Raw genomic sequence first — 14087 nt, forward strand, 5'->3', positions numbered from 1 at the left:
TAATTACAAACATTTTAGGGGCAACAGCCTTTGATGGCACTTCCCTTTTCTATAGATGTGGATGTCTGCCAATTATTTGTCCAATTCTGGGATAGAAGAAAGTATTGTAGTTTCTCACTGGATTCTTGATCATTTGTCAATCTGGTGCCTATTTTAGGTCTTGGCTGAAGTTGATTAGCACTCTTTTAAAAGTATATTTTATGATTCTGTTAATTGCATCTGACAGATCTAATATTTCCTGATATATACCTGTAGTGGACACCTTTGCGGGTACCTTTTGCGGCAATAGGCTATAGGAGAATTCTGGGACTAACCCAAGATATAGTGAGTAACTTTTCTTAGAGCAAAGCTGGGACCCCAACCCCATTTCACCATAAGAGAGTTTCTCTTTTTTCTAGCTGGTAGCATAATCAGGAACCATTCATATGTATTTTTAACAACACTCCCAAGGGCAGTATTGAGAAGAACCTAGGCTTTCCAGTTGGTCTCTTCAGTCTGCTCTCAGAATATGAGCCTAATTTCTTGTCTTGCTATGTAACTTGGGTCTCTGATTCACCAAGAATTGCAGGAATCTTGGACTCCATTGTGAGACCTAGTATTAGAGTATTTTTCCCTAAGGAAGAATGGGTTGTTCTTTGAATACTAACATTTTATCTCATAGAGTCAGCCAAGTAGTGCTGTGAATAGTGCTGGGCTTAAAGGAAGATGAGTTCAAATTCTGTCTCAGACAATTATTGACAATGTGACCCTGGGAAAATAGTTTTACCTGCCTCGGTTTCCTTATTTGTAAAATGAGGTTGGATTCAGTGTTAAATTTCCTTCCAGCTCTAAGCCTATGATCAATGGCCTTCCAGGGCTATCCATAGGCAAAATTAAAAAGTAGAGCATGTTGTGGAAAGAACTGTGGAAATGGGAGCCAGATATGAGGTTCAAATCTCACTTCTGCCACATATTATCTGTATGACCTTGGGTAAGTCATCTAATCTCTCTCAATTTCAGTTTTTCCATTTGTAAGATGATCTGTAAGGTCCTGAGAGGACTAATTAATTTTCTATCTCTACTCTATTCCAATCAGAGTTAATCAATTTGATAGAATCATATCAAATCTCTTCTATATAAGGCTCCAGATCTGTGAGGTGCAGATTCCAAGTTCACTTGCTTAACTATAGGAAGTTAGCTGAAGGGCCTCCATCCTGGTTTTGTCTTGTGATGATGACCAACTCTAGATGGGCAGAGATGACAATCACATGGAAAGTCCCCCAAAATATTTTTGTGTCTCCCAACCAATCCTTTGTCCAATAGGACCGCATGATCTCTTATGATCACTTAGGTCACTGACTGTGATGACTCACACCATTTCCTTCTGCCTAAATTAAGAGGTCTGTCCATCGGAGAAAGATATTCCTTACTTCACCCAACTTGTTTCCCTGATGACATATTATTTTGATTATTCAATGGAATTATTTTATATTTGGTAAAGCTGCTGTGTAATGAGTGGACATCTAGCCTTATAACAATAGAGCCTTAGAAGGAGGAGGCATCTTAGATTATGACGAAAATCTGAGATCCACTTCATTAGAAGGGACTATGGACCTTCTGATAAAAATACCGATGTTTTTATGGTTTGTAGAAAATAATTGACAATGGGGCAGCTGGGTAGTGCAGTGAATAAAGCACCAGTCCAGAAGTCAGGAGGACCTGAATTAAAATCTGACCTCAGGCACTTAACACTTCCTAGCTGTGTGACCCTGGGCAAGTCACTCAACCTCAGTTGCCTCAGCAAAAAAAAATGCATATTAAAAAAACAAAAGCAGAGTTACCATTTAAAAAAAAAAGAAAATAATTAATGATTGACGAACACAGGTAAAATGGCAGCGTGAAAGCATTGGATTGTAAATTCAAAGATAGAGACTAAATATCTCTTTTTACTAATAAATTGAAGTCAAATGTCTAGGTGCTTAGCTGTTAACTAAGAGTTAATGGGATAAATATTCTCCAGTTTAGAGGAAGAGGATGAGTTACATAGAACCCTTGGGGTCATTGGCTCAGACCTCTGTCTCATTCTCTCTTATTGTAGGTGGGGATAATTTTACTCTCCACAGTCCCTTGAATTTCTAAATCTAATATCATATTCTTCTATGACCTCTTATAGCTTATGAGTTTATGTTATGGTTCCCAATATTTATTTATTTTCTTTCCTTTTTTTTTTTTTTTTTTTTTTTTAACATGCTTTTTATTTTGGCCATTTACCTTCCCTAAGGTGAATAGATATTACCTCCCTGAAACCTTATCACATCATGAAGTCAGATGGTAATCCTGAGATGTAAGCGGCTATTAAAGCTTAACGCGTTGAGTTAGAGCACAGAGTCATAGTCTGTCTGAGGTAAAAGGGGGCTTAAGATTTTCTAATGCAAACTTCTCATCTGAAATTATATGAACAGAGAAACTAATTGACTTGCCCAAAGTACAGAATTGCTAAATGTCAGATCTAGGACTCTATCTCAGGACTCTTGACTCCCAAACCAAGACTCTTTCCAATATTTGACAATGGCTTCTCTAAGAAATGATTCTTGGTTGGAGAAGGGAAAAAATGCTGGCCATAGTGGTGTTCATCTGTAGTCTTTATTGCTCAGGAAGATGAGGTTAGTGGATTGCTTGAGTCCAGGAGTTCTGGGCAACAGCAGCTTTAAAGCCAACCTGGTTCCTGCACTACATTGGACATGAATATGGTGAACCTTTGAGAGTGGAGGGACATCTAGCTGCCTAAGGAGAGACCAACCAGCCCATTACCAAAGGTCTGTGTTTATATGTATAATGGGGCACTGGTTAATGAGGCCAGTCTCTATAATGCATAGGTGTGTACTGCTTATGCAATTTCTTCAGTGGAAGAACCTGTTTCTGGGAGAGTCATGAACCCAGAAGTCACCCTGGTTCCAGAGCCAGCTCTCCATTTACTATGCTATGCATTTTCTGGACCATTAGTGAAGGTTATACTTATAATTAGCAAGGGGAACAAGTATAGGAAAATATAATTCACACAAACATTTTTAATAATAGCTTTTTATTGTCAAAATATTTGCAAAGATACTTTTCAACATTCACCCTTGCAAAACTTTGTGTTCCAAGTTTTTCTCCTTCCCTTCCCTTCCCCTCTCCCCTAGACTTCAAGTAATCCAATATAGGTCAAATATGTGCAATTCTTTTATACATCTTTCCACATTTGCACAAGAAAAATCTGATCAACAAGGAAGAAAATGAGAAAGAAAACAAACAACAAGAAAAAAGATGAATATACTATTGTGATCCATATTCAGTCTCCACAGTCCTTCAGGAGACAGATGGCTCTCTCCATCACAAGTCTATTAGAATTGGCCTGAATTACCTCATGTTCATCAGAGTTGATCATCACGTTTATCTTGCTATTGTTGTGTACAATGTTGTTTCTCTTGGTTCTACTCACTTCACTTAGCATCAGTTCATCACATAAACATTTTGGCATAGCAAATAGAGACATGCATGGCCTTGGAGTCAGAAAGAAACAGATTCAGATCCTGCCTCTGATAACAACTGTGTGGCCATGGGCAGCAGTGGAGCTCTCTCTGATCTACAGTTTCTTCACCAGCAAAATGAAGACCATAGTACTTGAAATACCCACCTCACACACAGCTGTTTGACTTAAATGAGACAATTCAAGACACTTCCACTACTCTGAAGACTATTTAATTATCAGATGCTAGAATTTTAACTCAGCGAAACAAGCAGAACCAGGAATACATTGTACACGATAGCAGCAAGAATGTGTGATGATCAACTATGAAAGACTTGGTTCTTCTCAATGGTTCAGTGATCCAAGGCAATCCCAATAGTCTTTGGACAGAAAATGCCAGAAAAAGAACTAAGGAGACTGAATGTAAATCAACAAGAGCTATATTCACTTTTTTTTCTGCTTTTTAAAAAATCTCTCCCATGTTTTTCCCCCTTTGCTCTGATTTTTCTCTCCCAAAATGATTCATAAAGCAATGTGTATTAAAAATAAATAAACTTACTACAATTAGAATTCTAACTCAGCTTTTGCTTCTCCTACTAAGAAAAGTTAAAGAATTTCAATGGTATTTTTATGGCCTTAGAATCATGGATAGATTTTATGTTGAAGGTAAAAGAAAAGGGTATTTATGGGGCAACAAGGTGGTACAGTGGATAGAACACCAGCCCTAAAGTCAGGAGGACCTGAGTTCAAGTCTGATCTCAGTCACTTAACACATCCTGGCTGTGTGACTCTGGGCAAGTCACTTAACCCCAATTGCCTCAGCAAAAAAAAAAAAAAAAAAAAAAAAGTATTTACCATTGATAATGTGTTTTTACTCAGCAGTCAACAAAGGATTCTTGCTTTAATATGCACTTGAAGATGGTGGCAGAGGGGCTGAGATTGGCATGTTTGGTTGGGGTCAGGGATCAGGGCAAGAACTCAAAACATTAACTATAATCAAGGTTCTTTCTCAGTCTACTGTTAACTAGGATAATGGGATCATAAACTTAGAGCTAGAAGGGAAATCAATTCAATACAAATCCAACATTCTCATTTTATAGAAGAGGAAACAGATTTGTCTTTGGTCATACAAACAGTGAGTAACAAAGCTAGATTTTGAACCCAGGTCACTTCAGTTCACTTTTCACTTCTCAATAATGAGGAAGCCCTGAAGACCTCTCACCTTTTTCTAGGATTATGGGACCCTTACCCAATTCCTGATTCTTCATCAGTGCCTTCTGGAATATCTGCTGCTTATTTTGTATCTCCATGTATTTGTATCTCCTGCGATAGAATGTGAACTTATTGAGGGTAGGGACAATTTCATTTTCATTCGTTTCCCCAGTGTCTGGCACAATGTCTGGCATACAGTAGGGGTTTAAGGATGCTTGTTGATTGACTAGTATAGATTTTGTATTTTCTTGTATGTATTCATGTTATTTTCCCTAATAGAACGTATACTCCTTGAAGGCAGGGAATGTTTTATTTTTGTCTTTCCATTCTCAGTGAGGAGCACAGTGAATGTCGCTTTATGAGGGCTTAATAAATGCTTGTTGATTGGTTGATTAGATAGATCTTTGACTCACCTCATCTGGTGCTGAATGTCATATTTAAAACACAAGCTGATTGGATTATTGGATAGACATCAGATTGATGAAAAGCCACAGCCAATTCCTATAGGAAACATAGGCCTATTTTTTTCACATCAGTTCACTATAGATCTTATTAGACATGATGCATGAAATGGGAATGAATAATAGCTCCCCAGATGCCATTGTTTCATACCACTTACTTGCATTTAACCCTGCAGAGTCAAGAAATTATTCCCTGCACCACCTATTTAATAGAGCATGTGTGGATATGGATCAAGAAAAATAACCGCAGGTTGAGTGGGAATTTCTTGATTGCTCATAGCTGTTGGGGTAGAACCAAGAGGCTTTCAAAAGACCTTAGTCTCAGCCTTTTTCTTTTGGGGAGACTTTGCTTTGGCTTAATTCTTTTTCAATTCAATATTCAATATATTCAAAATTAGAATATAGTCAGAGACTAAAGTAATATAAATTGCTTGCTAAGTTGGTCTACATTATCTTTTTTCTGTGTCTATTTGTCTGTCTGTATTTCTGTCTCTGTTCCTCTATCTCTGCCTCTCTCTTACTTTCTGTCTGTATTTCTCTCTCTGTCCCTGTCTCTTCCTCTTTTGTACTTCCTGTTTCTTTCTCTTTCTCTCCTTCCCTTCCTGCATTTCCCTGCTTTGTGCTTATGTATATTGAGAGCTTACCTTTCCTTTACAGCGGCAAACATATATTTGACATGATTGGAACCATGGAACTTTCCAAAGAAAAATAAAGATTGAGGGTACAGTCATAAATCTGGAAGGGGCCTCTGAGTCTACTATACTATGTTCCTTTTGCAGATGAAAAACTTGTAGGGACAGAGGTATCTGAAAGAATTTTGCTGTTTCACAGGATCATAGCACCTCAGTTTTGCGAGGGATCTTTAAGGCCCATCTGTTCCATCCTATACTAACTATGCTGTTGCTCACTGATGGTCTCTGTTTCAGTATAGCCAGGAAAGGGATTTCATTACTTCCCAAATCATCCCATTCTACTATGTAGCTAGAGATGTTACAGAATGTTAGACCTGGAAGGGAGCTTTTTTATTTTTATTTTTTTTTACGTATAGAATAGGAATGATGGCTATGATGAGGAAAGTGCTTGACAAACTATAATATACTCTATAAATATGAGTGATTGTCATGTAACACATGGCCAGAATCACAGGTCTTTGTTTACATATATGATGAGGAACTAACCAATGAGGCTGATCTCTGTGAGCATGCACAAACTGGTACAATTCTCCAGGTAATAGAGCTGGAGGGCCCATTGCAGTAGAGTCCTAATATGTACTGGAAATACCTTGGAGAGGCTTTGGAGCATGTGTGGCTATGGGTCAAGTGTCCATAGATCAAGAAAAATAACCGCAGGTTGAGTGGGAATTTCTTGATTGCTCATAGCTGTTGAGGTAGAACCAAGAGGCTTTCAAAAGACCCTAGTCTCTCAGCCTTTTTCTTTTGGAAAGACTTTTCTTTGGCTTAATTCTTTTTGTTTGATGGTCTTTAGTAATAGAAAATGTTATAAGAGGAGAAGCAACAGTTACAAGGCAACATATGATCAACGAGTACAGACTTTGATTTTTTGCTTTGGCATTTGTTTTATTGTTTTAGATGAAATTCATTTTGGAGGTGTTGTGAGTTTTGAAAAGTCATGAGAGTCATGAGTGGGGCAGTGGCTAGAGCACCAGCCCTGAAGCCAGGAGGACTTGAGTTCAAAGGTGACCTCAGACACTTAACACTTCCTGGCAAGTCATTTAACCCCAATTACCTCAGGGGAAAAAAAAAAGAAAGAAAAGTCACCAGAGTAAGCTACTCCTGGTTCTAGAAACTAGGGGCTGAGTTCATTCCAGATTCAGCAGTCACCCTAGCCTTGATGCTCTAAGGAATGAAGAACAACCTTCACAATCCAGCTGAGAAGAGGCTGAATTTGGATGAGAACTTGGTGGGGATGATACTAAGTAGAAAGTATGTTTGAGCTTATCCTCCCCAGAGGCTGAAGTATATATATGTTGAATAGTATGTCTCAGAGATCTTGCTAATGAGCAGGACCAAGAGAACATTGTATATATTAACAATATTGTTTTAAGAATGGCTTTGAATGAATAAGGAATTTTGATTATTATAAAAATCCAAATTAACTGTAAAGGACACAAGAAAGATGGTATCTGTAGTCAGAGAAAAATGTTGGATAGAAATGTGTATAAATTATTTTTACATTTATATGTATATAGTATATATATATAGTATATATATATATAGTATATATATACATATACGTATATATGTATATGTATACATATATATACATATGTATATGAATATATATATATATATATATATATACATATATATATATATATACTATATATATAAATATTCACCTATATATCTACTTGTGTCTAATAATAGCTATCTGTGGGCAGGGAAAGGAAAGAAAAAAAGAAAAAAAAAGAAATTTATATGATAACTTTACTATATATTTAAAAGGAATAGCAAATTGCACACAATAATTTTGCATTTTCATGTGCCATCATCATCTTTTTACTATACTATGTTATGGAAATGCTCATTTTATTCCATAAATTTAAAATAAATAAATATGAAAAAAGAGGTAATATTGTTCTGTAAAAGTTAATGGATGTTAAGCATTTAAATGAAAACTGGTGGCTAATAGTGTGGGGAACACACCCAGAACCGAGGCTTGAGTCTGTCATGTTAGAAGAGACATTCTGATTCTTAGGGGTACATCACCTTGTTTCCGACCATCTGGCAACTAATGAAAGAATAAATCCAAGCTAAACCATGTTGGCTTGCTGAGCTTTTTTGGGCTACCACATCTTACTACACAATGCCCTCAAATCTTGGATTTTTCTTTATCTGTTCTGTACTTGTGAAACTGATCTTTCAAATCCAGATTAGGGTGTTTTGTCCTATTACATTTCAGCTTGTTAGATTCACGGCATTGTTCATGTCTACTAAGGTCTTTTTGGATTCAGATTCTTTATGTAATAAGTACGACACTAAGTATTGAGATTTCAAATAGAAAAGCAAAGTGATGCTGGCTCTCAAGGAGCTCATAGTATAATTAGAGGAGACAGCATTTATAAAAGGTTACATTGTGAAGAAAATGGAAATACCCTATAATTGGGAGAATATAGTGGCCAGGAAAGGTGACAAACCTAGGGATCTGGAAGATATAGTAACAGCACAGATAATAAATTCATATTACTGGGGAGAATGATTGCTCATCAAAGAGAATGAATGAACATGTCTGGCTCATTTGATGGGGAGACCTGAGGGGGCTCTAGAATCAGAATGGAATAAGCTCCAGAATGCTAGGAAGAAATGGTGGGAAAGCTCCACAGGAGCTTTAGATTTTGTTGTATATATGTGTTGTATTTATTATTTGGAATTTTAAAATATTATTTCAAAGGAGGCATGGACCTCATAGACAGGAAAATTAAGAAAATATTTGTACTTTTTTTTTTTTTAGGATGCCTAGCCTTTTTGAATTTAACTGTAGAGAGGCCCAGGCCTCTTCTGGAAAATGCATCAGAGAGCACACTGGTTACCACAATCACTGCAGCTGTTTCTCATCATGAATCTCTAGTTGGAAATCCTGTTATTATTAATTCAAACCCTGTCATCCATCCATTTGTGGTATCTCATAAAGCTGCAGATCATCGGTGGGAAGTAAGTACATAGCTCAAGTGTATATTTACTTAGAACAATAAGTCTTTGTAATTAACCCCACCCTTTCCCTCCACTACCCTTTACTGTATATTATAATGTCCAAACTCTGTGGATGTCAGAGAGCATTTTAATAGCCTACCAAATTACACTTGAGCATCCCAATTCTCATGTGAGTCAGAAATAACTTGGGGGTCCACTTTGAGCCTGAGCGGTTATTGACCTCAAAGAGTTTTAGGGCTATAGAGGACTTGTCAGGATTGTATCCCAGAGAGACAATCTGACTTTACAGTAAAAAAAATGAAAAAAAAATTCTTTGCTATTTTTATGTGTATCTGCACCTAGGCTTGATTCTTTTGAATGAATCACCAATCAAATCATTTCTAAGTGTAGTCTACTTGGTGTAATGTGTTGTGACCCTTTGACATTTTTCTTCCTTCCTTCCTTCCTTCCTTCCTTCCTTCCTTCCTTCCTTCCTTCCTTCCTTCCTTCCTTCCTTCCTTCCTTCCTTCCTTCCTTCCTTCCTTCCTTCCTTTCTTTCTTTCTTTCTTTCTTTCTTTCTTTCTTTCTTTCTTTCTTTCTTTCTTTCTTTCTTTCTTTCTTTCTTTCTTTCTTTCTTTCTTTCTTTCTTTCTTTCTTTCTTTCTTTCTTTCTCTTTCTTTCTCTTTTTCTTTTTTCTTTCTCTTTTTCTTTCTTTTGTTCTTTCTCTTTCTCTTGTTCTTTCTTTCTCTTTTTCTTTCTTTCTCTTTTTCTTTCTTTCTTTCTCTTTTTCTTTTTTCTTTCTCTTTCTCTTTCTTTCTTTCTTTTTCTTTTTTCTTTCTTTCTTTTGTTCTTTCTTTTTCTTTTGTTCTTTCTTTCTCTTTTTCTTTCTTTCTTTCTTTCTCTTTTTCTTTTTTCTTTCTTTTGTTCTTTTTTTCTTTCTCTTTTTCTTTTTTCTTTCTTTCTTTCTCTTTTTCTTTTTTCTTTCTTTCTTTCTCTTTTTCTTTTTTTCTTTCTCTTTTTTCTTTCTTTCTTTCCTTCTTCCTTCCTTTTTTCTTTTTTTGCTTAGTGTCAAAACTGGAGGGTGGATGATGGCTTAGGCAGGTTGCTTATCCACATTTAGGAGACCAGATATAGATTATGAGCCAGCAAAAATAATTGACAAAAATTGGTCATAAAGGTAAGAAGGAAGGAAGGAATGAAACAAGCATTTATTAAATACTTATTTGTACCAGACATTGTGCTAGTGCTTTGCAAAAATTATCTCATTTAATTCTTACAAGACTCTGTGAGGTAAGTGTTATTATTATCTCCATTTTAAAATTGAGGAAACCGAGGCAGGCAAAGTTGTGTCTTGCCCAGGACTACATAACTAGTAAGTGTTTGAGGATATATGAGCTCAGGTCTTCCTGTTTATCTATTTCACCACCTAGATAAGGAGTTGAGCCATGAGAAAGTTGAATTATGAACACCCATGAGAAGAGTGCTCAAGAGAGGTTAATCAGTAGTGTCAAATGCAGCTTATAGATAAAGAATGATAAGGACTAAGAAAACATAACCATTTGATTGATAAATTGTGAAATTACAATGGGATATCTTAGAAAATACTTCACAAATAGCAACATGCTAACTAAAGTTTAGCTATTCATATTATTGACTCTTACCATGAATTATATGTATGCTAGTTGAGGAAAACAACAGTCTCTAGAGAACTGAAAATGAATATCATATAGATGAGTATGAATATCACAATGAGTATAAATAGAAATACATGCTAAATAATAAAATAATAACTGGCAATTGTGTAATGCTTTATATTTTGCAAAGCATTTTGCAAATATTATGTTATTTGAGGAAGATGTGGTCAAAAATGTATAATTGAACAAGGAGTTGGCCAGTTACCCTCAGGACAGTGGGGATTGGAGTAACTGATTAGCAATTCTTGTCCTCTATTGGTATGCAGTGGAAATTATCCAGAAAACAAACCAGCACATCAAGTGGACTCTCTTTGGTGAAAATATGGGAGAACCAGGGCCTAGGATGGGCAGGTATAAGCAGATTGGGATCTTCATTTTTAGAAGGAATATTTACTTTCCTAATTCATTTGAGTCTCTGAGGGTTATTATTAGCTCATCAAATCAATGAAAATAACCAGTTAATCTGGTTGTTTCATGCTGTTGAGATAGAGCTGATTGACAGAATTTTCCAATTAAAATTTCCTGAGAGGACATTGTGATGTGAAGAGTGTGCTCACCAAAAAGCTGGGATTTATCACTGCTTAAGTTGGATTTTTACTGTTTTTAATAAAAAAAAAACATTTCTTGATTAAGACTTATTATTAATCTCTATATGGAAATGACGACATTCTAAAAACAACACACCTTTTGGATTTATTCTTATTATTTAAAAAAAATCACTGATGAAAAATATTTTCTCTTAAAAAAGAATAAACTCTGCCCTTTTTGAGAAATGGTTTATTATTTAATTTAAATTAAATATGTGAAGGTTTCTTTGGCCCATACTTTGTGGTTAACTTTCAAGAAACCCTCACTTTGGCATTTAAAGTCCTTCACGATTGTCCTCCAGCCTATCTTCCCAGACTTATTGCCTATGTTAGCTTCCCTATTTTATCTTCTAGCTCAATAGGCCCATTTCCCATTCCCTATGTATCTTATTTTATCACCAATTTCTAGGATCAAAAGTTTCTTGCCCCCAAGGTCTGTAATCTACCCCTTTCTCACGTCTGCTTCAAAGAACACTAAGGTCCCTTCAGATCTCAGTGAGAAAATCACCTTCTACACGAAGCTTTCCCTCATTCCTCAGGTTCTTCCTCCTTTGCTTATCTGTCTATAGCTTTCCCCCCAGTAGAATGTAAATTTTTTTTTTTATTATAGCTTTTTATTTACAAGATATATGCATGGGTAATTTTACAACATTGACAATTGTAAAACCTTTTGTTCCAATTTTTCCCCTCCTTCCCCCTATTCCTTCCCTCAGATAACAGGTTGACCAATACATGTTAAATATGTTAAATACAATATATGTATACATGCCCATACAGTTATTTTGCTGTACAAAAAGAATCGGACTTTGAAAAAATATATAATCAGCCTGTGAAGGAAATAAAAAATGCAGGCGGACAAAAATAGAGGGATTGGGAATTCCATGTAGTGGTTCATAATCATCTCCCAGAGTTCTTCCGCTGGGTGTAGCTGGTTCAGTTCATTATTGCTCTATTGGTGGCCACATCCATCAGAATTGATCATTGTATGATCTTACTGTTGCTGTGTATAATGATTCCCTGGTCTTGCTCATTCCACTCAGCATCAGTTCATGTAAGTCTCTCCAGGCCTTTCTGAAATTATCCTGCTGGTCATTTCTTACAGAGCAATAATAGAATGTAAACTTCTTAAGAGCATGGACACTTTTGGTTATTGTTTTCTACTTTCGGCACTTAGGACAATTCCCTACATAATAAGTGTTTAATAAATGTTTGTTGACTCAAACTTTTCTTTTCCCTGTTTTACCTTTCTGGGTTAAAGCAACCCACGTGGTTTATGTATAAGTGCATGTCCAGACAGATGAACACACACGCACAAACAGACACTAGTTTAAACTCTGTTGGTTAATGATCAATCATATTAGTTCCAATGTTTGTAGCACTAGGGTATGTAAACAGAGCTTGTCTGGTTTACTTTCTCTTCCCTTTATAATCTACCTATTTAAAAGTACCTCCCAGGGTTGTTGTGAGGATCAAATAAGATAATAATTATAAACCACTTAACACAGTACCCATCACATACTGTGCACTATATTCAGTTCAAGATGGCACAGTGCATACCAGGGGTTCTCAAACTATGGCCCACGGGCCAGATGCTGCTGCTGAGGACGTTGATGCGGCCCGCCGGGTTATGGCAAATGGGCTGAGGGGCAGATTTTGTTTTTACTGTAGTCCGGCCCTCCAACAGTCTGAGGGACAGGGAACTGGCCCCCCTAGTTAAAAACTTTGAGCACCACTGGCATAGAGTGTCTAGCCTGGATTTAGGAAGACTCACTTTCCTGATTTCAAATCTATCCTCAAGCTGTGTGACTCTAAGTCGTTTAACTCTGTCTCAGTTTTCTCATCTGTAAAGTGAGCTACAGAAAGAAATGGCAAACTACTGTAGTATCTTTGTTAAGAACCCCTCCCCCCCAAAAAAAAAAGAGTCACAAACATCAGACATGACTGAAATGATTTGATAACAATGAAAACAGTAACAAAAGTGCCAGATATTTTACTAAGCCCTGGGGATACAAAAAGAAGCAAGAGATAGTCTCTCACTTCCAGGAGCTTGCAATCTAAGTTAATGTTAGCTGTTGTTATTATTATTATCATGATTATCTTTTTGGTGCAGTAGTAATAGCTGATGGGTGAGTTTTTATGTTCTAATTTGAAGAAATTTACTAGCAAAAAAGAAATGATAATGTAGTGTAGTTTAGGGTACAGGACTATGTATTGGTCTACTTGAGTCCCATTTCTGTCATTAAGTAGATTTATATATCACTAGGTAAAAGCAGAAGTTGGGGTGGAGCGACGGAGTGAGAGGTAGCTATACTCTAGGGTACCAAATTCTGAGGGCAGTTAACAGCATTTTCAAACCTTGAACAACTAGATACAATAGAACTAGCCACTAGTTAGTATTTAAAACAAGAAACTACTTGGATGGTAATAAAATGGGGCTGCTTTTCCTTTGCACTACCCTTTTTCCTCTTCAGCACCTTTCTCACCAGAGGTTTGCACTGACCTATATTACACACTTGGAGCAGTGATTCCCTTTTCCTAACCCCCTTTGATTGAAAATGCCTTTCTTACAACTTGCCCTGAAGGCTAAATTCCTAGGTATGACTGTGTTTATCCCCATGCTCCCTGTTCCTTATTATTATTATTTTTTTTTGACTGGGGCAATTGGGGTTAAGTGACTTGCCCAGGGTCACACAGCCAGGAAGTGTTAAGTGTCTGAGACCAGATTTGAATTCAGGCCCTCCTGACTTAAGGGCTGGTGCTCTATCCACTGCATCAATAAGCTACCTCTCTATTCCATTTTTAAAAAAAAATCCATAAAATGGTGATGTGATGACCTTCTACATCTATCACACAGAGTTGCTTTGTTGAATATGATTACGTTAATATGGAGACATCACACAGCAAGGACAATACAACTGAAGATAAAGACAAAATACATTTGTTAGTATCTCTCTCGATGATTTTTTACAAGCCTTAGGAAGTGCGTATACCTTTCT

At 36.5% G+C, this 14087-nt stretch overlaps 1 protein-coding gene across 5 annotated transcripts in view; it reads left to right on the top strand.

The window, feature by feature from the left end:
* Window positions 1-14087, top strand: part of LOC141551944 (cadherin-related family member 3-like) — a 119472-nt gene that overhangs the window by 16035 nt on the left and 89350 nt on the right. For all 5 annotated transcript variants that reach the window (XR_012485024.1, XR_012485025.1, XM_074284202.1 and 2 more), the window contains exon 2: window positions 8632-8831. Coding sequence is in view for 3 of the 5 variants with exons in the window: in XM_074284202.1 (XP_074140303.1) it covers window positions 8632-8831 (200 nt within the window). In the remaining 2 variants the exon portion in view is untranslated. The remainder of the gene's footprint in view (window positions 1-8631; window positions 8832-14087) is intronic.

This window comes from Sminthopsis crassicaudata, chromosome 1 (assembly GCF_048593235.1).
Source record: "Sminthopsis crassicaudata isolate SCR6 chromosome 1, ASM4859323v1, whole genome shotgun sequence".
In the NCBI taxonomy this organism is placed as follows: domain Eukaryota; kingdom Metazoa; phylum Chordata; class Mammalia; order Dasyuromorphia; family Dasyuridae; genus Sminthopsis; species Sminthopsis crassicaudata.